Source organism: Aptenodytes patagonicus, chromosome 21 (genome assembly GCF_965638725.1).
Source record: "Aptenodytes patagonicus chromosome 21, bAptPat1.pri.cur, whole genome shotgun sequence".
NCBI classification, from domain to species: Eukaryota; Metazoa; Chordata; class Aves; order Sphenisciformes; family Spheniscidae; genus Aptenodytes; species Aptenodytes patagonicus.
Window position 1 is genome coordinate 3,016,079 of NC_134969.1, and position 25,113 is coordinate 3,041,191.

Consider the following 25,113-nt stretch of genomic DNA (forward strand, 5'->3'; position numbering starts at 1 on the left):
CCGCTGGCATCAAGGGAAGGGGCCCCGCTCCGCCCCGCCGCGGACCCCCCCCCCCCCCGCCCCGGCCCCGCCACCGGGGCCACCTGCGGGCGGGCGGGGGGGGGGGGGCGGGGGCCGGTGCGGGCGGGGCCTCCCGCAGCCCGGCCCCGCCCCGCAGAAACTTTCCGTCGGCGCCGGGCGCTCGGCGGGAGCCCGGAGCGGGGCCGGGGCCGGAGCCGGGGCTGCAACCGTGAACCGGGCGGGCCCGGCCCTATGGGCAGCGGCTGCCGGCGGTGCGGGGCGGTGCGGGGCGGTGCGGGGCGCTGCCCGCCGCGGCCATGTCCGCCGAGGCTGCACCTGCGGCGGGCGGCGAGCGGGAGCCGGAGCGGGGCGGCGGCGGCGGCGGCGGCGCGGCGGCGGGCCCCCCCCGGCGGAGGAAGGCCCGGGCGGGCTCGCTGCGCCGGGCCCTCAGCTGGCTCCGCAGCCGGCGGCGGCGGCGCAAGGGCGGCAGCCCCCCGGGCGGAGCGGAGGGACGAGGTGAGGGGCGAGGGGGTCGCGGGGAGGGGGGGGGCGGCTGGGGAGGGGGAGGCGGCGGTGGCTGGGGAGGTGGGCAAGGAGGGGTCGGGGTGGTGGGCGAGGAGGGGTCACAGGGGAAGCCAGGGAGGGTTGGGGTGGTGGCCACGGAGGCGGTCAAAGAGGGGTCATGGTGGTGGCTGAAAAGGAGGCGAGGTGGTGGCCACGGAGGCGGCCAAAGAGGGGGCACAGCGGTGGCTGAAAAGGAGGCGAGGTGGTGGCCACGGAGGTGGCCAAAGAGGGGTCGCGGTGGTGGCCAAGGAGGGGTGGAGGCGCTGGCCGTGGTGGTGGCCAGGAGGGGTGGAGGCGCTGGCCGTGGTGTCAGCGGAGGTGGCTGAAGGGGGGTGAAGGAGGTGGTGGCCGTGGTGGCGGTGGCCATGGGGGCTGGCGATGGCCATGGTGGCCACCGCTGCGACGGCCGCGGCAGCAGGCCGGATCCGGCAGTCCCTGGTGCAATCTCGCCCCTGCCCCAAGGGCTGGTGCCGGTTCACTGGGTAGGTTCTCTCTCCGCTGAGTCAGAAGGTCACTGGGGCTGAGGGAAACCTGGAGGGACGCCAGCCGCTGGCCGCTCCTCCTCCTCCTGGGCAGAGTGTTTGCGTGCTCCAGGTGTGGCCCTTCCTGTCCTAGATATGGCCCTCACCCCGGCCGGTTTGCGGGGTGCTGCCTCCGTAACGCAGCCACGTCCCTGCCACCTTGACCAGGACAATCCTGCAGCGGAAGGTGCTGTGGGTGCCCTCTCTTTGCTGCCCCGGGGGCCATGTTATGGGGATCCGTGGGCTCAGCCCAGCCTCCCGTGGGCCGGGACCTTCAGCAGAGCGATGGGTGGTGGCGTGTCTGGTCATGCTCGTCTCCTCGGCATGGTTGTTTTGCAGTAGTAGGTGTCCCGGCGAGGCAGCAGTCACTGGAGGTATCGCCCCATGCAGCAGAGAAGTGCTCAGCCTCTCCTGCCCCGTGCTGTCGGGGACACGGTCTGCGTCATGCCACTGCCCTCCCTGCAGGGCACCTCTGGCGGGGACGTCACCGCACTCTTGCCAAGGGAGAGGCCGCTTCTGCAGCACCCAAATGCAGCCAGATGCTGTTGCCTGGGACTTTCTTCCTCGATTCGCCCTGGGGAATGAATTTCCAGGCACCCAGGACTGCATGCAGGCACATTTACTGCTTGCAGAAGCGCACAGAGATCTGTGCTAAGAGAGGAGTGACCGTGGAAAGGCAAAAGGGTCTTGGGAAGAGGCCGGGCCCTCTGCTTAGCAGGTCCGTCAGATGCTGCCGGTGCCTCCCTCCTGGCCTGCCGTGTGTGGACGCTGCTGCCACGGCCTGACGCTGAAACCTGAGCAGAAAAAATGAGATGTGCCGGAGCATGTGATGTTCCTCTTTGCAGTGCAGAAACGCCCCCAGCAGCTCTGCCGTCCCTTTTTTTTTCTCTCCCCCCTAAAGTTTTAACGTTCACCAGCTAATCCTCAAAATGCGAAGTCACTGCCCATCAGGGTCGCAGCTCGGGGACCTCCAGCCCGCTTGCCACGCCGTCCGCCGCGAGCACACCCCGCCGAAGCAGCCTGCCGCTCGTGTCAGCCGGGGCTCCGTCATCGCGCTGTCGCCGCGCCGTTCAATTAGATATCCCTGCGTCCGGGAGCGCTGCCCCGAGTGCCTGTCTGCCCGCGGTTCACCCTGGCGATGGAGGGGCTGCGCAGTGCCGCGGCCAGCTGTGCTGGCAGCCCGCGGCATCCCTCTCGGCGTGCGTGGGGCCGGGAGGTGCCACGTTCCACCGCATGGCCGGTTGCTCGGTGCTGTGCAGCGGGGAAGCAGCGCAGATGTGCAATGGTTGCAGCTTGCGTGTGTGGTTGAATCACCCTCCCCGTGCGCCTCCAGCGTGCAGAGCACGCCGGGAGCCCCACCCTGCTTAACTGCCTCCGGCCTGGCTGCGGCCGCGAGCATCCTCAGGACACCGCCAGCATGCGCCGGGGTTACCAGCATCCTTCCCCGCGAGATGGGGGATGACGCTTCCCTGTATGACAGGGGCCGACATGCCTTGAGCGGCGGTTTGGGCTGAGCTGTGGAAATGGAAGGAGTGATGGCTCCGGCAGCGCCGAGTGCCGGCCGCTTTCCGAGGGTGGCTGCGGCTGCAGAGCTGCGCGCTGGAGCCGGCAGTGTGGGCCGCCGCGGCGTGAAGCTCTGACCTGCCCGGAGGCTGTATCGGCCTCACTGCTGACACTACGAGCCCTTGCACGGCAGGAGCCGGCCGGGCTCTGCCCCAGCCTGGGAATTTTTCCAGACATCAGCTGGGAGCTGTGGGAGGGGGAGAGGGGAGAGCTTCAGCGGGTCCTTGTAGGCTCTGGGGGCCCTCGGCTTTCCCCCCGTGTCTGCGTGGTGTTGGGGGGCGGTTTGGATCAGGCCCATGACCCTGCCCATCATCCCGCCGTTCCCGCAGGTGGCTTTGGTCATGGAGGGGGGGACAGGGCACGTCCGACCATCCCCGGTGCCTCCTGGCTGCGGGGGAGAGGCTGTGCAGAGTTTTGGGATGGCTCGGGAGGGAGAGAAGAAAGCCGTCCTGGGGAGACACGGGTCAGGACTAGTTCCTCAGCCTGGGCATCTGCCCGTTCACGACCTGGGTGTCAGCGAGGTCGGAATTGCTCAGCACTGAAATCATGGGAGCAGGAGGATGAAAGCATTTCCACTTTGGATCAAACCCGTGGGTCTGTCTAATCAGAGATCCCATCTCTGGCCACTCAAACAGCTGAGCTGTGTAGAGGAAAGATGCAGTAATCCTGCTCATGGGCGAGTTTCAGGCCACCTCTCCCGGGGGGAACACCAGTGGCTTTATGGCGAGCGGGGGCATGGCTCCGTCCCAGCTGGAAGCCAAGTGCTCTCCCATTTCCCGACTGGATGCACTGCCCTGTTTGGGCAAACGGGCCCCGCTGGCTGCAGCGTCCCCTTCTTATGCCGGTGCAACTCTTTGCCACGAGGTAATTCCTGCTGTCAGCTGTAACGCCCCGTCCCGGGGTGTGCGGTGGCTGCCAGGGTGCCGCCAGCCCCAGGCTGTTTTACCTGTACACAGCCCGTCTGCTTTGAGCACCTCCGTGGCCCCGTCCCCGTGGTATCCCAGCACCTCGCGATTCCTAACATGTTTATTTCCACAATAACCTTTGGAGGCCGAGGAGTGATTAACCCCCGGGATGGGAACCGAGGCGGGGAGAGCAGCTGGGCTGTACCGAGGGTCTAACACTGAGCAAGGAATCGGGGTGCTCGGCCGGCTCTGGTTTGCTCTGTGTGGCTGCTTTTTCCTGGTGGAAGCTGGGAGCAAGAAAGCTGAAAGCTTTTCCTTCTCCTCTGTGAGCGCTGCCTGCAGCCCCCCGGATGAACGCAGCCTGTTAACCCTCAGCGGCGCGGCAGCAGCGAGCCTGCTCCCGCTCCCTCGGCTCCCTGAGCGCGCGGTGGTGGAGTCCTGCTGCCTGCGAGTGGTTTTAGTCCGGTTTTTGGCTACTGCTTTATCCGGGTTTCGCAATATTCATCTTAATTCCCCGGTGAAGTGAAGGAATTGATGTTCCAGAAATATTAAATTAGGGTTGGCTTTTTTTTTTTTTCCTTTTGATGCCAGCTTAGTCCGGCAGCAACAGATTTCCTGACTGGGGGGCTCACCGTGATGTTAAAAATAAAGCTTTAAATGCGCACGGCTGCTTCATAACGTTAGCAAGTGCTCGTTGAAAACCGTGCGGGGTGGCTTTGCCGTGTGCGTGGTGAGCCGGCAGCAGCGCGGTGACCAGCGAGTGGCAGGGGCTGGGCTGCGGTGGGGACCGTGCCGGCGGCACCGGGCTCGACGCCGTGGGGTGGCAGAGGTGCACGTGGGTCCTCGAGGCAATTTGGCACTGGGCTGTCCCTGCGTGTTGCTCTGATAATAACCGAGATGCGAAGTCTCCCTGGACACTCGATTTCCTCCGTCCTCTGCTGCTGCGTGGCACGTGTTCGGTGTAAACACAGGCTTTGTGTTTTAGTCCTGAGCTTCTCAACTCAAAGGAGGGAGGAGAGGTGTAGGCACTGCTGCCCGCTGCCCCGGCGCCTCCCACTCCCTGGGATTGTTTCTGTGCGTTTGTGGGAATGAATTTGTTAATCTGCAAAAGGCAAAGAGTGACACTTCAGAAAATGTGAGCAGCAGGAATCCCCTGGCTGGCCTGAACTGGCAACGGTGAGCGGCTCTGTGAACAAAGAGAGGTGTGTCTGCAACCACAGCTATTCCACCTGGAGACAACTGGAAGAATTACTCTTGCAAATAACGTTCCATAAGATCCGATAAAACTATTTCACCGGAGTCATATTTCTCTTCAGAAGGAAGGTCTTATTTCATAAGACAATATCATCATTGACTCTGACTCCAGCAGCGATGGGAACCTAAGCCGTCGGAAGGTGAAGAGCTGGGCAACGATGAAGTGAAAAAGCATTTCCCTGCCAAGCGGGAGCCAGAGCCCTGGGCTGGTCCCCATGGCTCCCACCGTGCAGGGATAAAAAATACCTCACCCGGAGCAGGGAGCTGAGCTCCCTCTGCTTCTGCGGGCTGGAGCTGGAGCTGTCATCCATCGGCAGAGCCGGCCTGGACTCCGGCTTGAGCAGGAAATCATTTGAAACCTTTCTGGTTATGTATTTCTGTTAATGATTGGGGATCTCAAGTGGGGTTTTTGTGTTACCTTTGCCTCGCTGAGCTTTACTTCCCCGTGAAGGGAACAAGGGCTGAATTCCTTTCTCATTCAGGCAGCTCGGCTCCCGCTCCGTGTTTGCTTGGCGACAGGATCAGGTTTAGAAAACACCAGGAGGGACGGATAAAACACCAGGAGGGACGGATCCTTCCCCTGTGCCAGCACAGAGGGGTCCCCACCGCCCCGCGCTTGGGCTGGCCGGTCTGACCGAGGGAGCGTGTGACTTTGGGACGATCAGATGTGCTTGAAGCAGTCACGCCGTGATGACAAGATCAGTACCTCATGAGCAGCTTCCCCCCGGCTCCTGGCTCCTTGCTGTTATCAGAGTCCTCTCAATGAATAAAACCGGGAGTTTCTGGCCTGGAGAAGAGACTCTGCCTGGAGTCAGCCTCTCTTGTCCCCGGTTCCCCCTTCTCACCAGCCACTCCACAACTGGGTTTTGTAGCATGTCCGCTGTGCTGGGAATTGCATGTCGGGGAAGCTGCAAATGCTTCCCCTCCCCTGCCATGCTTTCCAAGCGGATATCTGGGTGCAGCGATTTAAACCCAGGTATGGGATGAGGGATGAGAGCGGCCGGCTGGCAGCGCAGCCTGTCCACGGGTTTCAGAGGGGTTTGTGTCCCGAAGCAGCGATGGGGCAGCGGTGCCGGGTAAAGTGGGGTCTGCCGGGATGCTGGAGCTGCCTGTGCTGCTTTAGGCCCCCCAGCTACGGCAGGGACTGAAACGTGGGACCCAGGAGGAGCTGGAGCTGGGTTGCCACGTGGCTGTGAGTTACCCCGTTAGCCCCTTGATATTTATGGCATACGTGGGCTTTGCTGGGTTCTTGGGGCTCGGCTGCCTCTCGGAGCCCCCTCGGCACCTCTGAGGCTGTGGCTTGCTGCGGCTGGGGGCGGTGGAGCTTCGGTGCTGGCAGGGGCTGCGTTCGCTAGGCAGGTGCTGGCACGGGGGCCGTCTGTTTTGGGAGCGGAGGGGGAAGTGTCTCGCTGTATCTAGGGCAGTGTTGCAGGCTCCAGCCTTTCCTTTTCTTGCAGGGAGAGAAATAAAAGTGCTTCACTGGGAAAGCTGTTGTGTGTGGCTGCGGAGGAGCCCTCTGTGTCACCGGGGAGGGGGACTGAGAGGCATGGACAGTCCATGCACCCTGTTTTGGAGCCGCTGTGAGGGGATGTACATCCCAGGAGGGAGGTGCTGGGCAGCAGGAGGAAGCCCTGTCCCGGGCTGGAGATGCCCCCGGCCGACCCGACTCCTGCAGCCCGGGGGAAAAATCATCTCCCCCAGTCACTGGGCAGAAACCTCTGATCTGTTGCACTTGTGACCGTGACCTTGTTTAAACCCAGCTGCCCCGAGACGGAAAGGCTGTGCCTTGAACTGGGTACAGCCAGTAATGGGAAACAGGGAATAGTTTCCCACTGGATCCCCCATTCCCTTGACAGCTCCCACAGCAGACGGGGCAGCAAAGGCATGGGGACACTGGTACAGCCGCCCTGGTGCCAGGCACCGTCCGTGGCACAAGACGGTCTCTGCCCGGCCGAGTGTGCCTTTTGGGCAGCAAACCAAGCTGGTGAGAAACTGAACCATCAACGTTTCCGTTGTGGAGAAGGAGACTGAAGTCCAAAGATTAATTTATTGCTGATCACCTTGGGAGGTCAGGACAAAGCTGCCGGTTGATTTTTAATTTTTTTTAATTTTTTTTTTTTTTTTTTTTTGCATCGCCTTTCCCACAAAGCCCTCCTTCCTATTTATCCCAGTCTTTGATGAATCACCTAAGGAACATAAACATTGCCAGCAGGAATTGCCCACTGCCTGGCTGGCTGACCCCTCCCTGCCCTCGCAGCATTTAATGTTCTAATTAAAAATCGGGAGGGAAAGCTGGGCTTTGGAGGGGGCAGGCTGGCGTACGCGTTTCGGAACGGGCGGTGGTGGGGCTTGTCCGTGCAGCGTGGGCAGCTGTTGGAGCAGTGCTGCCCGTGCACGGAGCTGCTCTTCCCCTGCCAGCCCCAGCCGGCTCGCTGCTTGCAAAACCCCACGCAGCTGGAGCAGGGTCTGGAGCGGGGAGAAGCCGGGGCGCACCCGGGGAGGGCACGGGAAGGAGGTGCCGGCCGTGTGAGCCGACATGAACGCAGATGTCCTTGTGGCTTACCTGGCTGTGACTTGTCCCAGAGACAGGAGTGACCGTAGAGAGGGTGGCAGGGGATTAACATCCATCTACGGGCGTGTGGATGCTCGCCCTGAGGTTGGGCAACAGCCGGACCCAGCCTGTGTTCTCGGATGCTGTGCTCCAGCCTTAGAAGTCCTGTTCTAGCCTTGGCCGCGCTGTGCCAGGGGTGTCCCCGTGGGGCTGGGACCCCCACGACATGGCGGGGCGTGTCGTAGCCTCGTGTGTTGGAGCTGTGCTCAGGGACAGGCAGAAATGGTGGCGGCCAGGGCTCAGCAGAGCGTGGCAAACTCCAGGGGAGGTGGGAGCGGGGCCAGAGGCGAGCGCCGTGCCCAGCTGTCCCGATGTTTGGGGACGTTTGGGGACCGGGGGTCTCCCTTTGCCCGCTCGGCCTGGCTGCGGCACCCACGCATCCCTGCCAGAGGGATGGGGCTGGGAGGGTGCCGTGGGATCCGACGGGCGATCCCGGCAGGCCCCTCCTCTCTGCCTGTACCATTGGCTCCGGCACAGCCGCCTGCGAGAGCTGAGCTCCGCCGGAGCCGGAGGGATGGGAGCCGGCGGCTGAGAGCTGTAGTCTCCTGCGGCTGCCGGGGCCACGCCGGAGCCCGCTCGGCTCTGCCATGTAGCGCCCCGGCCTCCTCCACCCGGCTGCGGTGGAGGGCGAGAGCGGCCTCATGGGCAACGCGCACCGCAAGAGGAGCCCGGCGGGCGTCAAGGCCGGCTCCTCCTGGCCCTTCGGCCGCGCCGGGAAGCCGGGGGCAGGTAGGAGCGATGGGGTTCCCCGGGAAGGGGCTGCGGGGGGGGTCCTGGCTCGGTGCCTTTTGCGGGGGTCGCGCCGGGAAAGTTTGCTGCCTCTGCTCTGCCCCCGGCGTGGGGCTGGGCAGGACTTGAGCCACCGCAGCTGGTGGCTTCGCTCTCCCTGCCCTCCCCGTGCTGGAGGGGGCAGGATCAGGCCCTCTGACCCCAGGTGCCGGAGCTGGGGAAGAACCTCCGGCTGCATGCAGGGGCTGCGCCGACATGCTGGGGATCAGCCGTCGGCTCGCGTGTGCTATCAGGACGGGGATCATCTGCTGAATTAGTTACCAATTTGTTTTTCTAAGCGGCGTCCCAGCGGTTAGAGCAGGGAGCCAGGGCTGCCGGCGTCGCCTTCCTCCTTGGCCTCCGCTCCCGTCCTGTGCCTCGGTTTCCCTTACTGCACCCCAGGGAGTGGCGGATCTTGGGAGCATTTGCAGAGAGCGCCGGGCTGCTCCCCCCTGCATCCGTCCTGCGCCGCCTGCCCGCCTCGCTCTGCGCGTGTTTGTCTGTCCGTCTGTGCACCGATTGCTCCGCTTCTTTATGCTCCGGCTCCGTGGATGCAGCTGAAAAGCCCAGGAGGAGGCAGGGGGCAGGGGGAGCTCTTTTCGGCGGGGAAGGGGAGCGAGGGAAAGGGTCCTACGCCAGCCTGGACCCACGTATTGAACCATCAGCCCCGGGGGGTGCCCGGTCCCGGCGAGCTCCCTCCACAGTCCATCCGTTGGAGAGGGGGGGTGAGAGCAGGGAAGGTCTCTCGCAGTAACGTCGTCCCCATCCCGTCGCTGCCCATTTCCCCGCTGATGTCGTTAAACTGTCCCCGCGTCCCCAGCCGGCCTGAGTCGGGGAGGGGCCTTGGCCGGTGTGTGGGCAGGGGTCCGGGGTCTGTAGAAGCAGGGTTAGTGGGTCCGGGGTGGTGGGAGCCGGGCGGTTTTCTCCTGCCAGCCCCACGGGATCCCTGGCCCCGCCGTCCCTCCTGAGCTCGGCTGCCCCATTTCCCTCGGTCTTTACAGTCAGCAGCTGCCCAGGTGTGGCGAGCCGAGCTGTCCGCAGGGTAAACAGGGTCTGGAGTCAACCCCTCGCAGGCTTGGGGAGTGACCACGCCAAGCAAAACTGCCCCGGAGAGGCGGAGGCCAGGATGGGGAAACCCTGCGGGCACACGGGGAGAGGGTGCCGAAAATGCCCCGGCCGGTAGCATCCACATCTGGGGAAACTGAGGCAAGAGCGGTTACACCAGTCGCCCATGGCCGTGCAGGGACGGCATCTCCTTTGCCGCAGGCTCTCTGCTGTCCGCCTCTCCTCGCCGGCTGGCTGTGGTCTCCTCTGCGCTGAAGTCTTCTCTTGTCGTCTCCACACGGCAAGGGCTGGGTGCCACCGGCCAGGCTGTGTCGTAGCTGGGCTCCTGCTCTTCTCTGCCGTGCGTGGCTCTGCCGGACGCCGTCCTTTTCCCTGTGCCCTGAACCGCAGCAGTGCAGGCGATGGGGCGAGCGACCTTCCCGGGAGAGGGGGTTTGGGGGCTCGTGTGAGCACCCCTGGGGCAGTCCTCGCCCTTTCCTTGTGCTGTCCCCGTCCAGATCCCCATCCCCTCTCCATCCCCCCCGCCAGGCTTGGGTGCCTCTTGCCAGTCCCTGAACCAGGACCAACGGGTTGCCGGGGGATGCGTGCCACTGCTGCTGCCCTTCCCCAGGGCCGGCCGGGGGAAGCCCTGCTCCATTTCTGATGCTCTGAAATGGGTGCAGTGTGGGACTGTGCAATACAGCCGGGGCAGATCCTGCGAGACGAGGGCCGGCGCTGGGGCTGAAGGCTGTGGGGTGGAAGGTGCTGAGAAAACATGGGGCGAGTTGTGTTTGTTCTCTGCGGCAGCTCCATGGCAACGGCGCGGCGGCCACAAAGCGAAAGAATTTGCATTGTGTCGCTTCAGCATTTCGGAGGGCGCAGCTGGGATCACCGGCTGGGGGCAGGGTGCTCCGGCACCCGCCGGACGGGCCCCCACGGTCACTCTCGTCTTGCCCCTGCCCCTCACCCAGAACCTGGGAGACCCTGGGTGCTTCGGGATTTTGGGTCAGAGGCTAATTGCATATTGCGGGCAACTGGACCGGTATCCCCCAGTTCCCATCTCTCCATCCCCGGCTGCTTGGGAGCACTGGTTTGGCCCCGCCGTGCCCACTGCCGGCAAGTCAGGCCCAGGCAGGCATCGGCAGCTGCCTTTGTGCTTCTGCCGTGTGTGGGGCAGTGTGGGCACCCCCTGCCTTTTGATCCTGAAGGGCCAGAGCAGCGGTCCCCAGAGACAGGGTTGGCCGGGCAGGAGCCTCGGGAGCATGGCTGAGGGCTGCCAGGATCACTCTACCTGCTGCAGGCAGCTGCCTGCAACCTGCTCCCTGCCGCCTTGCTCTCTGCCTGGGCCTCCCCACTCTGCTTCACCAGTGCTGAACCCACGTGTCCCCGTCCCCATGCCGGAGCAGGGTCCGGCTTGCTCTGGGGCGCATCCCCTGCCTCTCTTCCCCAGGCTCGTCTCCAGCGGGAGCTGCCGGGAGAAGGTCCTTGAGCACCAGGGAGACCGAAGCCTCTTATCTCCTCCTTATCGGGATGGCCCCGCCGGGCCCTGCTGAGTCAGGGTGGAGGAACGTGGCGGCCGGCCAGGCTGCGCCCCGCGGAGTCAGCAGGGATGTGGCTGCAGCCGCTGCGGGGCTCCCTGGGTGCAGGGTCCCCTGGCACCCACGTCCCCGTTGGTGGGCACTGGGGCAGGGTTGCAGGGGCAAATGCCCCGGGGGGAGGCAGGTTTGGGGCGAGGGGTGGCCCGTGGCTGTGAGGTTCCCTGGCAGCGGGCACCAGTGCCTGCCCTAGCCGGGGGGCCGGTGGTGGAGCCCCTTGGCAGCCCCGGCTCTTGCCGTGCAGCTCCGGGGTGGGCTGAGCAGCTCTGAGCGTCTTTCTCCTTCGCAGCCGCTCTTCGCTCTTCGTGCCAGACCCACGCTGGGCCGGCTCCACAAACAGCCGGGGGAACAGATAAGGGCAGGGGCCCTCCCCGATGGGGGATGCGCCGAGATTTACACAGGCGCTTTCTCCGGGCACCGCCAGCCCGGCACGCCGGCCTGCCGGACTCGCCTGCCGGCATCCTGCTGCCGGCTGGGGGAACTGAGCCCTTCCCGGTGCCCCCCCTGCTCCTGGAGCAGGGGAGGAGGTGATCTGTGGGTGTCCCAGGCAGGCAGCTGCCTCCGGTGCTCGGCTCCGACATGCCAGGCCGTGCCTGCTTGGCAGGCGCCCCGTCACCAAGAGGCAGGGATGGGACCTGCCGTTCTGCTGCTGGTTATCCCCCCACCCCATTTTGGTGGCAGCCCCAGCCCCATCTGACAGCTCCTCTCCCATCTCCTCCCTTGATCCCGCATTGCCGTGTCCATCTCAATCCCCGTGGAGGATTGGCAGCTCCTTGGTGCTTCCTCGCCGCCTCCTGCCAGCGCTGCCGAGCGAGAGATCTGCAGGCGGGAGCGGGGTTGGGTGCTGCCTGCAGGACGGTGGATCCGTGCACGGAAAAACCTGCAAGGTCTTGTCCCTAATCCGTCTCCTGGATTTGCTCCTGCGTGGAGCCAAGTACCTGCTGTGGCAGGCATGCCTGCCATTTACAGAGCACCCTCGGTACCCTGCAAACGCGCCGGGCATGATGGCACGCGCCGTGGGGACGCAGCCAGCTCCAAGCACCGCGGCAGGGAACCGCGCAGGCGCCGCGGAGGCAGCGTGCATGGGAGGTGGAGGAGAGGACACCGAGGGAAGGTGAAGCAGGGCTGTAAAAAAGCTGTGGACTTTGGCATAGCTCTGAGCAGGGAGGAGGTGCCGGTGGCTCGTCCCCGGCCGTGCATGCTGCTGGCGTTGCCTCCGTGGCCCCGTGTTGCTCTCGAGGCTCTGCCCGCCGCCCTCTCCCGCCCTGCACTCCCCATCTGGGCTGTTCCCGCCCGGATCCGGCTCCTGGCCGGGGAAGGCTGTTATTTACCTTCAAACCTGTTTGGTGGCTTCTCCCGGGAGGGGACGAGCGCGGGGTGGGAATGTGGTGGGACGGAGGCTCGCTGGGCTGGAACAGGGCCTGGGGATGGGAGTGAGGCACAATCGGGCGTCGGGGTGGTCCTGCCTCCCTCCGCGGTGCTGGGACCCCCGCTGTGGGCTGCTGCCAGACCCTCGCCCGGGGTCCATGATAACACGCGGAACAGGAGACGTTGCATGTCACCGCTCGGGCTGCCTGTGGGGCACGCGCGGGGCAGCAGTGAGGTCAGGGCAGAGTGGGCTGTGGCGCAGCCCCTTTGCACAACCAGGTGTGCTCCTGCCATGACAGCAGCCGCGGCTGGAGGCAGCCGGCCGGGCAGGCTGGGCGATGGTTCTCCTCTGAGCGGGGTTTCACCCTGTGCTGGCTCCTTTGCCGTGGCCCGTTGGCTCGCCGGGGCGATGCAGGACAGTTTTCTGCACTATGATTTAGTGGAAGAAACCGACCCAAGTTTGTTTTCCCATTTGAAATTAATATTATTCCTGCCTCTGCGTGGGATCGTGTTTGAGAGTCGAGCCAGCAGTGCAGATCGGGTCGTGTTTATTTGCTTTGCGGAGATGTTTTCCTGGCCGAAGCAGCAGCCCCCAAGTGAGGCCAAGGGCAGGCTGCAGCCCCTGAGCTGGCGGCGGGGGGCTGCATGACCGGAGCCACAGTAAATATTATTGTGCTCTTATCCTGCCTGGAGAGAGCACGGTCCCGCAGCGTGTCCCAGGGCATGAATCCTGTGCAGAGACAACAAGGGCTCGGGGAGTGAGGGTGGCCGGGCTGGTTGCCTCCAGCAGGGCCACGGCCCCGGCCCCCCGGCCTCCCTCGCCAGCTGAGTATCAGGGAGCAGAGGCAGGGCAGGGTGGCACAGGTGGGTGCCAGGTGCCAGCCGGGGCCATGGAGCTGCCCGAGCGGAGGTGATGGGCCCAGGGGAAAGATGGATGGGCTCAGGCTCGTAAAGAGGTGGCGTCGCTCCCGACGGGGAGATGCCGACAGGGCTGCCTGTGCCACCCTGCCAGCTGGGGAACTGGCTGGCCGTGCTGCAACGGGAGAGGCCGATTCAGAGCGAGCAGAGGGGCTGGATGCTGGAGCAGAACACGGGGCGCTCGCAGCCATGGCGGCATCCACGTGCTGGCTGCTCCCTGGGGCTCTCGGGGCTGGGGTTCATGGTGCACCCCATTGGCGTTATCCACGCTTACGGCATCCGCAGGCAACTGCCGCTTTGCCCCCTCTCCAGCTCGGGGAGCAGAGTGGTCCCCAAGTCTGGGTGCACGCCTGGATGGTGCTGGCCAATGCCTGGGAGCAGCGTGGTGGGCAGGAGCCCCAAAGTGGTAGGAGAGCATCGACCCCATGGGGCAGGGGGTATTCTCGCTGCCTTCTTGCTGCCTTCTGCATCGTCCCGGCTGCTGGGAGAAGGGAGGCGAGGTCTCCATCCCACCGAGCAGGACGACACACGCAGGCAGGTTCTCCTCCCCTTCCTCCCCTGGGGACCTCGCAGCCCCTTCCCTCCTGCCTTCCAGCTCCCCCCTCCTCCCCATTTTTCTCCGGTGAGTCAGTGGTGGTGGAAGGGGCGGGCAGGGAGCTGCGCTGCCTGTTCCCTGCCTCCTGCCGCAGGACCCGCTGCTGCGCAGGGAGAAGGCAAGTCAGGGCAGTGCCGTGCAGGCAGAGATGGATGTTTGCAGCGGAGTCCGGCCAAACCTGCTGCTTGCACGAGGCACAGGCCTGGCGAGGAGGGGGACAGGAGCCAGGATTTCCTCCTCCGGCTCTCCCCGCGTGCAGAGCAGCATTGTGCCTGAGGCAGCTCCGGGAGGGAGCTGGGCCGGCACCGTATCCCGCTTGCAGCATCGCCAGACCGGGGCTGTACGGCCCCGGCCGTGTTCCTTCGGGGTCTCAGCTCCGGTTTCTCCCTTGTGCAGCCGTTCCCATTCCCACCCTGGTGCCCTCCAGCCCCTCTCTGCCGGCACAGAGCGGAGCAGGCAGAGCTGAAGGCAGGGTGCCCGCGGTTCCCTGTCCCTTCCTATCACTTTGCCTTGCTGTGGGGATGCTTTGCTCCCTCCAGACCATCCCTGGCACCGGTAGCAGCAGATACCAGCTCCGAGGCAGGGAGACCATCCTTGAGAGAGTGCCCGGCCCCAAGAGGCCTCCGGCTCCTTCTTCAGGAGGATCCTGCTGCCACGTGCAGACGAGGCACGTGTGTCAGATCAACGCTGCGGAGCCTGGAGGGGACGGGGCGATCCAGGGCGCGTCACAAGGAATGCACGAGGGACGGGACGTGAGCTCCGACCGGGCGTGTTGCTACCGGCACCGGCTGCAGCTGCAGCGGCTTCCTCGGCCCACCAAGATCTGCAGCCTCTGCCACAGGATCAGGCCTCTTTCCCTCCTGGCTTCCCCCCTTTTCCAGTGCTTTTTGCAGCAGGTTTCGCTGTGTGTTGACAGAGCTGGGGCGAGGCCATCCGGGCAAGGAAGACGTGGTAGTGAAGGTCGCAGGGAGTGGGAGGAGAAGCGGAGACTGCGCTTTGCACACCGTCGTGCTCCCCAGTGTCAGCCCTTGGCACAAGGCTCCTCTGTGGCCAGGCAGCCCTCCCGCCCCGGCTGGGCGGTGGCCGCGGCGTCCTGCCCGGATTATCCTTTGGGTGATTACAGCCAGCGATGCTGAGCTCCTCCTGCCCCGAGCTGCAGGGGTGTCGTGCTCAGGAGAGAGACACGTGTCTCCATCAGCAAGGGGCAGTCTCGAGGCCCTTTGGGTCCTCGCGGGCGATGGGCCACGTACGGGGAGGAGGAGCGGGGATGGGCTGTCTGCCGGCACCTGGGAATGTCCTTACAGCCCCGGGCAGCAGCTTCCATGTGTGCTGCCATCAGCAGACCCGCGGGGCTGAAGCTCAGCTGTGCCTGGGCCCTGGGCCGGCAGCACAAGGGGGGACTGTCCCCCTTTACCCGTGGGGGCTTGCAGAGCTGCCGGTGCTGTGCCAGGGGGTCCCGGGTGCAGCCCGATCCATGCAGGCAGAGCTGGATGCGCCATCCCGGAGGGCCGGACCTGGCGTCACTCTCGGCTGCATTTGCCCGCCGTCGGCCGTGGCCCTCGCTGGGGCTCGTGACGGGCTGCCTGGAGAGGCGAGGGCAGCGTTCAGCGCAGCACGTGGCTGCCCGCTTTGTGCATCCTCAGCCCTTTAATTATGTCCCTTTTCCCCTTGTGCTGTGAAAAGAGCTGGGGAGCGTCTGCCTGCAGCCGCCGGCACCTTCTGGGTGAGCGCGTGGGCAGCGGGGCCGATCCTGCCCGTGCTGGAGGCAGGGTGCTGGGTTATGCGTAGCAGGGGCTGCAAGGCGCTGCTTATATTTGCTGTTATGGGCATGTAGGAGATGCAGGGGAAGAAATCCTCCCTAAGCCCGGAGCTGCCCGGCCGGGGACGCAGAGGTGCCCTTTGCAAGGTCAAACTGTCCCTCAGGCTGCGCGTTCAATGCCTGGGGTCCAGTGGGACCCTCGCTCCCTGCTTTGGGTAATGCTGCTCCATCTGCAGCCAAACCTCTGTCCTGGCGCAACAAACCCTGGGTGCAGCCCGCGGGGAGCAGGCGGGGCAGGGGAAGAAGGGTTTGACACGTCAGCTCCCGGGTGGCACAAGGACGGCCCTGCCCACTGGGTAAATACTGGGAGCTCTTCACCTTTTGGGGCAAAACGCCTGGAGCTGGGAGGGATGGAGCTCCCTCAGGCACTGGGCACCCGGGGCTGATGGACAGGCGGCTGGGAATTAGCAAATTCCCCTTCTGCGCGGGGCACCACTGCTGCAGGCAGCCTGCCTGCTGCCTGCCAGATGGCACGGGGCTCCCCGGCACCCACCGCCCCGGGAGCACGCAGCACCTCATGCGATGGGGACGGGTGGCCGTCAGTGCCACGCTCAGTGCCGGTGCCTGACCGCCTGGCATTTCTGCCCCTGCCTTCACGTGCCCCTGTGTCAGCAGCTGGAGCTACTGGTTAGACTGGTCTGAGACCTCCTCGTTCTCCTTCAGTGCCGCCGGCTCTTGTGACTGTGACATAGCTGTGCTGGACGCCCCGTCCTTAAGGACGAACGCCCTTTGCCCCGTGATGGCTCGCGTCCTCCCGCTGCGGGCTGAGCCGTGCCAGGAGCAGGGGCTCTCCCCGGCAGGGCTGGGGGGGCTGCAGTGGGCACCGGGTCCTGGGGGACACCAGGGACAGACGAGGAGGGGGAACACCGGCACCGTCAGCTGCGCTGTGCCCCAAGGGCCGGTGCTCGCCGGAGGAAAAGCCTCCCAGCTCCTCCCAGTTGGCCGCACTGTTGTGGAAGCGAGCAACTGGTTTGCGGGGATGCTGTGCCCAGCGGGGAGCAGGCGAGAAAGGTCCTGGGGGGTGTGTGTGTGTGTCCCAGGGGTACAAGAGGGAGGCGTTGGGGAAATCCTGGCCCTCAGCCTGGCAGGACGGATCCCTGCCGGCCGTGCCGTGTGTGGGAGGAGGCGGGAGGACCAGGGGTGAGTGGGGAGGCCAGAGGAGGGGCCCCCGCTCTCCTCCTTCCGTGACCGAGGAGCACTGTGGGCGCAGCTGGGGCTGTCCCCTCCTGCCGCTGCGCAGCCATCCCCGGGGTCAGGCTTCTCCCCGTGCGCAGGCAGCTGCGCCGGAGCCTCTTTGCCCGGCTGAGCATCCTCCCGCCGTGCGGATGAGGACGGAGAGAAGCAGCTGGGGGCTGCCGGCATCCGCCTTGCTGGCACACGGCTGGGCGAGAGCTGCCCCGGCACAATAGGCAGAGCCTCCGTGGGGGGCGGCGGAGCCCCGGCTCCTGCGGGGACCAGACCCTCTCCCCGGCCACCATGGTGGTTTTCATGGGCAGGAACCTCTCCTCGCTTCTGGCTTTCTTCAAGAAGAAGGGTGAGTGAGCGGGAGGGAGGGTGCCTTGTCCTTACACAACCCCTGCCCGCAAGGACCCCCCCTGCCCGGCACCGGGTGCTTGCCCACCCGCAGTGGGCAGGGGGGGCTGCCATTCCAGGGAGAGGGCGGGGAAGGTCACCCCAGCCCTGGCCTCGTCCGCCGGGAAGTTAATGGAATAAATCACTGCGCTCCTCTTGCCGGAAGGTGGCTCCGAGTGTGCTGGGGGGGGGGGGGGGGTCGGGAGAGGGGCTGCCAAAACTGGGGGAGGAAAGGGCTTAGGGGAAGGGGAACATGATGGTGGGGGGGCTGTGGGTGTCTTGTGTCTCCTGCAGGGACCCTGCACCAACACAGGGGTCCCCTGTGCCGCCACCCGCTCTCCCGGCCTGGCTCTGCCCTCGGTGCCCACTTGCTGTGCCGCGGGTGCCGGCGGAGGCAGAGGCCGGCGTGGCGGCATGGCGCGGCAGGGCGGGCTGGATCCATTGTTCGGGGCCTGCTCCTTTGTGTGCCGGAGCCGGAGTGCGGTCGCCTCGCTGCCTGGCCGGGCTGGCCGGGCGGGGACGGGGGACGCGGGGGACAGAGGATGGGTGCGTGGCGCCGGCGATGCTGAGCCAGTGTCCCCGGGGTGCTGCCGCCAGCCCCGCCGGTTTCCTGTGCTCGCCCTTCCCTTCCTCAGCCTGAAGTTGTTTATTTCCAGGCAGGAAGAGTTTGAGGCTTCGCGGCAGGCAGCGGCGTGCAGGCAGGAGCAGGCAGGGCTGTGCCCGCAGTGCCGTGGCCGGGCGATGCCAGGCGCAGCCCCCAGCAAGTGCCCGGAGCCGGTCGTGGGCACCCCAGGGTGCTGGCGATGGTTTGCGGGGAGGGGGCTGTGAGACGGGGCGTGGAGGGCCCCGTGCCGGCCCTGGCATGGCATATGGGGTCTCCAGCACCTGGGGGGCTCGGAGGGGAGATTCGGGTCCTCTGGGGTCTCTGCACCAGGCTGTGCCTCAGTTTCCCTCATCTGTGCAGTTCCCAGCCTGCCTGGGCACGGGGTGCGTCCCTGCTCTTAGGGTGCTTTGCAAGGCCTGGGGATGATGCAACCTTCCAAAGGGAAAGTCATCGTGTTTCTATCCTGGTTTAATCCCCCCCGTGCTGCCTCTTCTCCGCTCAGCTGCCCGCAGCCCCGCACAACTCACTGCCTCGTTTGCTCCTAATGAAGGAGCTGGGAGGGTGGTGCCATGCCCCAGCTCCGCTCCGGCCAGCGGGGAGAAAACCCTGCGGCTTCGTGGTGGAGACAGCCCGACTCCAGCATATCGACCGGCCGGGCAGAGCCGCGGGAGACAATTTCTTGCACAGCATTTCCAGCACCCGGTTCGGAGATGAGCGGGATAACGTCATCCCAGGGCGGCTGTCATCGCCCGGCACTTCTCCCAGCTCGCTGGGGCCGCATCCTGTGGGTGGGGGTGCATCGCTGGGAGCACGGCTGTGTCTCCCCAGCCAAGCTGACCCCTCTGTCTCTGCAGGCGCTGCCAAGGGCGAGGCTGAGAAGCGGCTGAGCGTGCAGTACACGGCGGGCGAGGAATGCCCCGACAACGTCTTCTTCCCCAGCACGCGGCCCCCGCACCTGGAGGAGCTGCACAACCAGGCCCAGCAGGGACTGAAGTCCCTGCAGCACCAGGGTAGGTGTCCCCAGCCCCGGGGGTGGCCTGGGGACATGGCGGAGGGTGCAGCTGGCCGGCCCCAGCTCCTGGCTGGCTGGGCTGCGTGGGCGGCGCGATGGGGCTGACCGGAGTCCAGCACCAGGGCTGGCAGCAGTGGCTGGGGTGTGCGGGCAGCACTGCTGGACTCGGCAGCCGTTTTGCTGGCTGGCGGCTCCCCCGGAGGGATTTACCCCCTGCCTTCCCTCCCCAGAGAAGCAGAAGCAGACCAAAAGTGCCTGGGACCACGGAGACACCAGCAGCCTCCAGGTGAGCCCTGCCGAGGAGCCGGCTCTGCCCTGCAGCGCTCTCGGGGTGCCTTGGGGGGTCAGGGGACACAGGATGGCCCCTCTGTCTCCCCTGGGTGGTGTTTGGGGGCTGGGGGCAGACGGGGAACCAGCCGAGGCTACAGTACCATGGCCGGGGGTTTGTGGGGCGGGAAGGGGCCATGTGTCCCTCGGTGTTATCCCCTTTGCCCCATGATGAGCCGCTGTCCCTGTCCCCCTCCTCAGCCTTGGCATGTCCTGCCCTGCCTTGTGGGGCTCTGCCCGGGGACCCCCACCGTGCCAGCGTCCCTCCATCCCCCCCCCTCCCACCCCACTGCTTGTCCCCTGGCAGCCCCGAGCGAGGTGGGGTGATGGGGCGGCGCAACGGGGACAGTCGGCCGTATCCAGCCCCATGGACGGGCCCCTCCCTGGCTGCTGACGAGGAGAAACTCCCACTCTCTTGGCCGAGCTGGACTTTGCCGCTTCCCAGGGCTCTGACCCCGCTGCCAGCGCCTCACCCGCCCGTGTTTGCTCAAGCCGTTGCCTCCCGCTGGCTCTCGGCCCCTTTAACCCCTTGGCAGTGGGGGGCCGGGAACCCCCGGGCGGGCAGAGCCATGGGGGGAGCAGAGCCGGCTCAGGGCGGCATGGCGGAGGGGTTGGGCTGTGGTTCACGCTGATGTGTCTCATCCCGACCTCCTCCCGTGCCGAGATGCTTTGGAGGGATGGGGGGGCACTGAAAGCTGTGCCCGTCGCGGGGCTGTGCCGCTGGCCGTGCCCAGGGGAGCATGTGCGTGCTGCGGGTCCCCGGTGCGGCCATGTCGCTGCCTGCCTGTCCCCGTCCCCACCCCTGCCTCAGCCCCACGCCCCTCTCCCAGCCGTGGCAGCCCTCCAGCCCCGGGCTCTGGGGCACAGCAGGGCTGGGCGCAGCTATGGGGCCATTTTCGGCTTGGCACGGCGGCGAGGCCGGCAGTTCCCTCGGGTGCTCCTCTGGTGGGCCGGACCCCAGCTCGCCTGCTCTCCGGGGGGCTGTGAGGCCACGCGGGGTCCCTGGGGCTGCTCCCAGCCCCGCTCCTGGTGGGAGGACTCTGGATGCCGGCGTGGCTGACTCAGCCTTTGGCCCTCGGAGAAGCTTTTGTCTCGGCAGCGCTGGGCTGCGGAGTCAGTTTGCGGCGGAGAAGGGGCCTGGTGGGGGCCAGGGCAGCTCCCCGTCCCCGCAGCCCGGGGTCTGCCTGAGCCCGCTCTCTGCCCACGCAGTCCTGCGCATCCTCGGAGGATGACAGTGTGTCCTTCCGGAGCCGGGCGGCCTCCTGTGCCACGGACAGCACCTCTGAGGACGCCCTCTCCATCCGCTCCGAGATGATCCAGCGGAAAGGTACCCAGCTGGGGGTCCGCGAGGCCGGGGGACGCGAGCCAAGAGGGTACGAGGGGGGACGGGGCGCATGGCAGGAAAGCTGGTCTCTGCGTTGGCGTGGCCACGAGCCAGTGCGGGGATTTGGGGGCCCTTGGAGAGAAGAGAGCAACTCCGGCTGAGTCAGAGCGTTGGGGCTGGGCGAGGGGGACAGACGGATGGACAGATACCATCTCCTCCCTGCTCAGACTGCGCGGCTGTTTGGCAGCTGCTGGTGCCTCTCCGGGCTGTGCCGAGTGCCTGAGCCCGGCTTGTTCTGGAGCATTTCTGGCAGTGGGGGGGAGCTGGGGACACTGGGGACGCCCTGGCCAGGGCCCCCCTCACGCCAGCTGGACCCACTCATGCCTCTTCCAGGTTCCACCTTCCGACCGCACGACTCCTTTCCCAAATCCTCGGAGAGGGCTGGCAAGAAGAGGAAGGAGAGGAGGACGACGGTGCTGGGCATCCCCCAGCATGTCCAGAAGGAGCTGGGTAAGCGTCGGGGGCAAGAGGGGATTTTTAGGGTCTGGTCTCGTTGCCCAGGCTCTGTTTGCCTTGGCTGGGTGCCTCTGCCTGGGGATCATGCCGGGTTCGTCTCTCCCTGCTCCCAGGTCTCAGGAACAGCCAGGAAGCCAAGGGACGCCCCGAGGCTGATGGGCGAGGGCAGGCGGGGCGCGGGGGCAGCCAGGCGCCTCAGCCCTTGCTGAACGGCGGGCAGGTCTCCGGCGACGCCATCCGCATCCCCACCATCGACGGGAAGCTGCAGCCACTGGCTGTCCCCGGGGGCGCCCGCGTCTGCCTGGGAGCCTTGGAGGAGGCAGACACGGCCCTGCAGAAGCACATCGACCGGGTTTACTACGACGACACGTTGCTGGGGAGGAAGACGGCGGCCAAGCTGTCGCCCATGGTGAGGCCAAAGTCGCTGGCCGTGCCGGGCATGACCACCAACGCCAGCCCCCCGGAGCTGCTGAGCCCCGTCATGTCCATCTCGCCCCAGGGCACCTACATGTCCAAGATCATCCCCAATGCCATCCTGCCGCCCATGGTGGATGTGGTGGCCCTGACGCGGAGCAGCGTGCGGACGCTGAGCCGCTGCAGCCTGGTGTCATCCAGCCCGGCCTCGGTGCGCTCCCTCGCCCGCTTCTCGGAGCACAGCACCCGCAGCCGCGAGCCCTCCTCCTCCAGCGACAACTGGAGCCACTCGCAGTCCACGGAGACCATCGTCTCCAACAGCTCCACCATCTCCTCCCAGGGTGGCTCCGACCGCCGGCAGCCCGAGGCAGGGCCGTGCGGTGAGGCGGATGCCGCAGCTCGCTCTGACACCGACCAAGTCAGCGTCTACAGCTCCGCCAGCTTCGCCAGCTCCTGCTCCAAGCCCGCTGCCGGCCCCGTGCCTGCGGCCCCTGGGCTCCTGGGCGTGGGGGGCAGCAGCGGCCGGGCGTCCCCTGCCTACAGCACGAGCAGCCAGGCGGAGGGCTCGGACACAGGCAGCCTGGCCAGCGAGCGCTCCTCCGCCCGCAGCGTCTCCCTCAGGAAGATGAAGAAGCCCCCGGCCCCCCCTCGCAGGACCTACTCGCTGCACCAGAAGGCCGAGGGGGAGCCCAAGGTGCTGGGGTTGCCCCCCAAGCCCGATCGGCGGTCCCAGCGGGAGAGCAGCGCGCCCTGGTCCCCACGCCCCGAGCCCTTCAGCCCCACGGCTGAGGATGAGGTCTTCTCCCCGTCGTCGCTGAGCGAGACCAGCAGCCTCCGCTCCGAGAGCCTGGCCGGCGCCAGCTCCCCCGAGGCCTCACGAGGCAGCCCCGGGGTGACGGTGGTGCTGGGGGAGCCCCAGGCTCAGCCCAAGTGGAGCTGCCCGGATGGGTCTGACCGCACCATGTCCCCCTCCAGCGGCTACTCCAGTCAGAGCGGGACACCCACGCTGCCCGCCAAGGGGCTGGGACCCCCATCCGTGTCCCCGGGCAGGGCTCAGCCCCAGAAGCCGGACCGGGTCTGCTCCCTGCAGTCGCCTGCGCTCTCCGTGTCCTCTTCCCTCACCTCCATCTCCTCCTCGGCCTCGGACCCGGCCCCCCCCGAGACGCTGACCTGCCGCTCAGATCGGTTCATCATCCCGCCGCATCCCAAGGTGCCCGCTCCCTTCTCCCCACCACCCACCAAGCCCCAGCAGCCCACAGCCCCCGCTGGCCCCCTCCTCCCCTCGCCGGACCCACCAGTGCCCAGCACTGCCCGCCAGGAGCCCTCGGCCAAGCCCACTGGCAAGTCTCCACCGCCATCGCCGCCACCTGCCTACCACCCGCCTCCCCCGCCGGTGAAGAAGGCAGAGGGGAGCCCCCAGGCCGCCAGCGAGGTCCCCGCCGACACCGCCTGGCCCCCGCCACCCCCGCCGGTTCCCGAGGAGCACGACCTGTCCATGGCGGACTTCCCCCCTCCGGATGAAGCCTATTTCTCCAGCCTGCCCGATGCCGCGCCGGCTCCGGCGGCCGGGCAGAAAGCGTCACCGAGCCCGGGGGCTGCGTCTTCCTCGTTCTCGGCCGCTGTCTCCTCGCGCAGCCAGCAGCAAGGCCCGCCGGCCGGGGCACCGCAGCCGCCTTCCCCCGCTGAGCCCCCTCCCGAGGCCGCCGTGCCCCCACCACCGCCGCCGCCTCTCCCTCCGCCCTCGACTCCAGCTCTGTTGCCCCAAACCAGCCTTAAGAAGGCGGCCAACGGCCCCCGGGCAGACGCCAAGAAGGAGCCGGCGTCGCGGAGCAAGAGCGGCCCTGTGCCCAAGGAGGACGCCAGCCTGCCCATCGTCACGCCCTCGCTGCTGCAGATGGTGCGGCTGCGCTCTGTGAGCGTGGAGCCGCCCGCCGGGGCCGATGCTGATGGTGGTGCTGAGGAGCGGCCGGCACCCCAGAAGCCCGTCCGCCGGTCCCTGTCCACGCGGCAGCCCCCTCCTGCCAAAGACGCGGTGCCTTCGAACCAGCTCCACCACGCCATGCACCTCAAGGCCACCGCCTTGTCCTCTGGTGAGGCTGCGGAGAAGCCACCGGGCAGCAGAGCGGCTCTGCCAGGCCCCGAGGGGCCCCCTGGGGACGGCCAGCTCTCCCCCAGGCACAAGTCGCCGGCCTCCACCGCCAGCTTCATCTTCGCCAAGAGCTCCAAGAAGCTGGTGATGGAGATGGCCTCGTCCCCCGAGGCGCAGGCCGACCTGAAGAGGAACTTGGTGGCCGAGCTGATGAATTTCTCGGGACAGCGCTCGGCAGCCCTGGCTGCTGCCCAGCAGGGCCCCAGCAAGGTGCAAGCCCACCGAAAACCTGGCAAGATCCCCCCTCCGGTAGCCAAGAAGCCTTCGCTTGGCCCGGGGCCGGCTCCTTCCCCCCTGAGCCCAAAGGCGCCGGGGGCAGAGGCGCTGGGCTCCCCCATGCCGGACGGGAAGGCCAAGGCAGTGCCGGTGGACGAGAGCAGGACTAAGAGTGAACCGGGGGGGATGGCGGCCTCGGGGACGGAGGGCAGGAGCGCCGCGGAGCCGCCGGCTCAGAGCCTCCCTGCACAAGGTATGTGAGACCGGGGCCTGGTTCAGCCCCACCATGGGACGATGCCGCTGTAGGTGCTCGGGCTCCTGAGCTATAGGCTCCTGAGCTATAGGCTCCCAGCGCAGCACACGGGCCGTGTTGGGGCTGGGGTGGCACCAGGACGGGCGGGAGAGCCTGGCCGTGGGGCCAGACTTGGGAGAGGGCTGCGGGAAGCTGGGGCTCAGGGTGGCTGACGGGTTCTTCCCTCCTGCCTTGCAGATGGACGGGGAGAGACGGCCTGAAGGATGAAGCTGCAGGACTGGTGCCCCCGCGGACAGGAATCCAAATCTCTCAGGGACCTGGGCAGGTCAACGGACGAGTGTGGAACTGGCAACTAACTTAATACAAGAAGCAAACAGCCTTAGCCTCCACGGCCTTGATGATATTTATGCAAAAATGGTGTTGGTTTCACTTTCCTAAGTACTACAGCTTTATTTTGCTTTTTTTTTTTTTAAACTGGACTCGAGGCCCGTGCCCAGAGCCAGCACCTCCTCCCTGCCCGGCTGCCGCTTGGTTTGCGCGTGCGGAGCAGAGCAGCCACGCGGAGAAGAGTGCGGGGGCCAAAGACGACGGAGCTGGAGCCGCTCTGCTCCCGGCCAGCCGGGCCCGCGAGGAATCGAAGTACTTTGGACGAGGGAACAGGAAGGCTTCGGCCACGGCAGTGCCCGGGGGGACACGGGCAGGAGCAGCGGGACGGGACAGGGGCGCTGGTTGGGTGGGACCAGGGCCTCGGCCCTTGGTGGAAAGGCAAGAGGGGGCTTTTGGCCAGCCCCGCTCGCTGGCCGCAGGGTGGAGGGGGAGCCCGGCTGCCCCGTGAGCTGGTCTTCAGGCCCTGGGCTCTGGGGTAGAGCCTCGATTTCTGTTTCTGTAAACTTGGGTCACATTTTGATTTCTTTGATTGTAAAAAAAAAAAACCCAACCAAACAACAAACCAAACCAAACCAAACCAAACGCAACCAACCCTCTGCCGCCGAGTAGCTGCTCAGAGCTCTGTACCTGGCTGGTAAAAATGATGACCGAAGCTTGCTGCCTCCTGTGCTTCCTGGCTTACGGCCACGGCCTTGCCATGCGCGGCAGCTGCCCTTCCCGGCGGCGTTGAGCTCTGGGGCAGGCACAGACCCCGAGCGGGCTAGCTGCCGGCACCGCTGCTCACACAGGGTGGGCAGAGGGCTCGGGCAGCACT

The 25,113-nt window shown here is 66.3% G+C and overlaps 1 protein-coding gene across 1 annotated transcript; it reads left to right on the forward strand.

Moving 5' to 3' along the window:
- The first annotated feature begins 237 nt into the window (after positions 1–237).
- NHSL3 (NHS like 3) lies at positions 238–24,951 on the forward strand. Its single transcript, XM_076357678.1, is given in 8 exon segments — positions 238–261; positions 264–516; positions 18,556–18,711; positions 18,944–18,999; positions 20,250–20,367; positions 20,758–20,874; positions 20,994–23,912; positions 24,150–24,951. Coding segments are annotated over 8 exon segments (3,651 nt in total). The 5' UTR covers positions 238–252; the 3' UTR covers positions 24,173–24,951.
- The last annotated feature ends 162 nt before the right edge of the window (positions 24,952–25,113 follow it).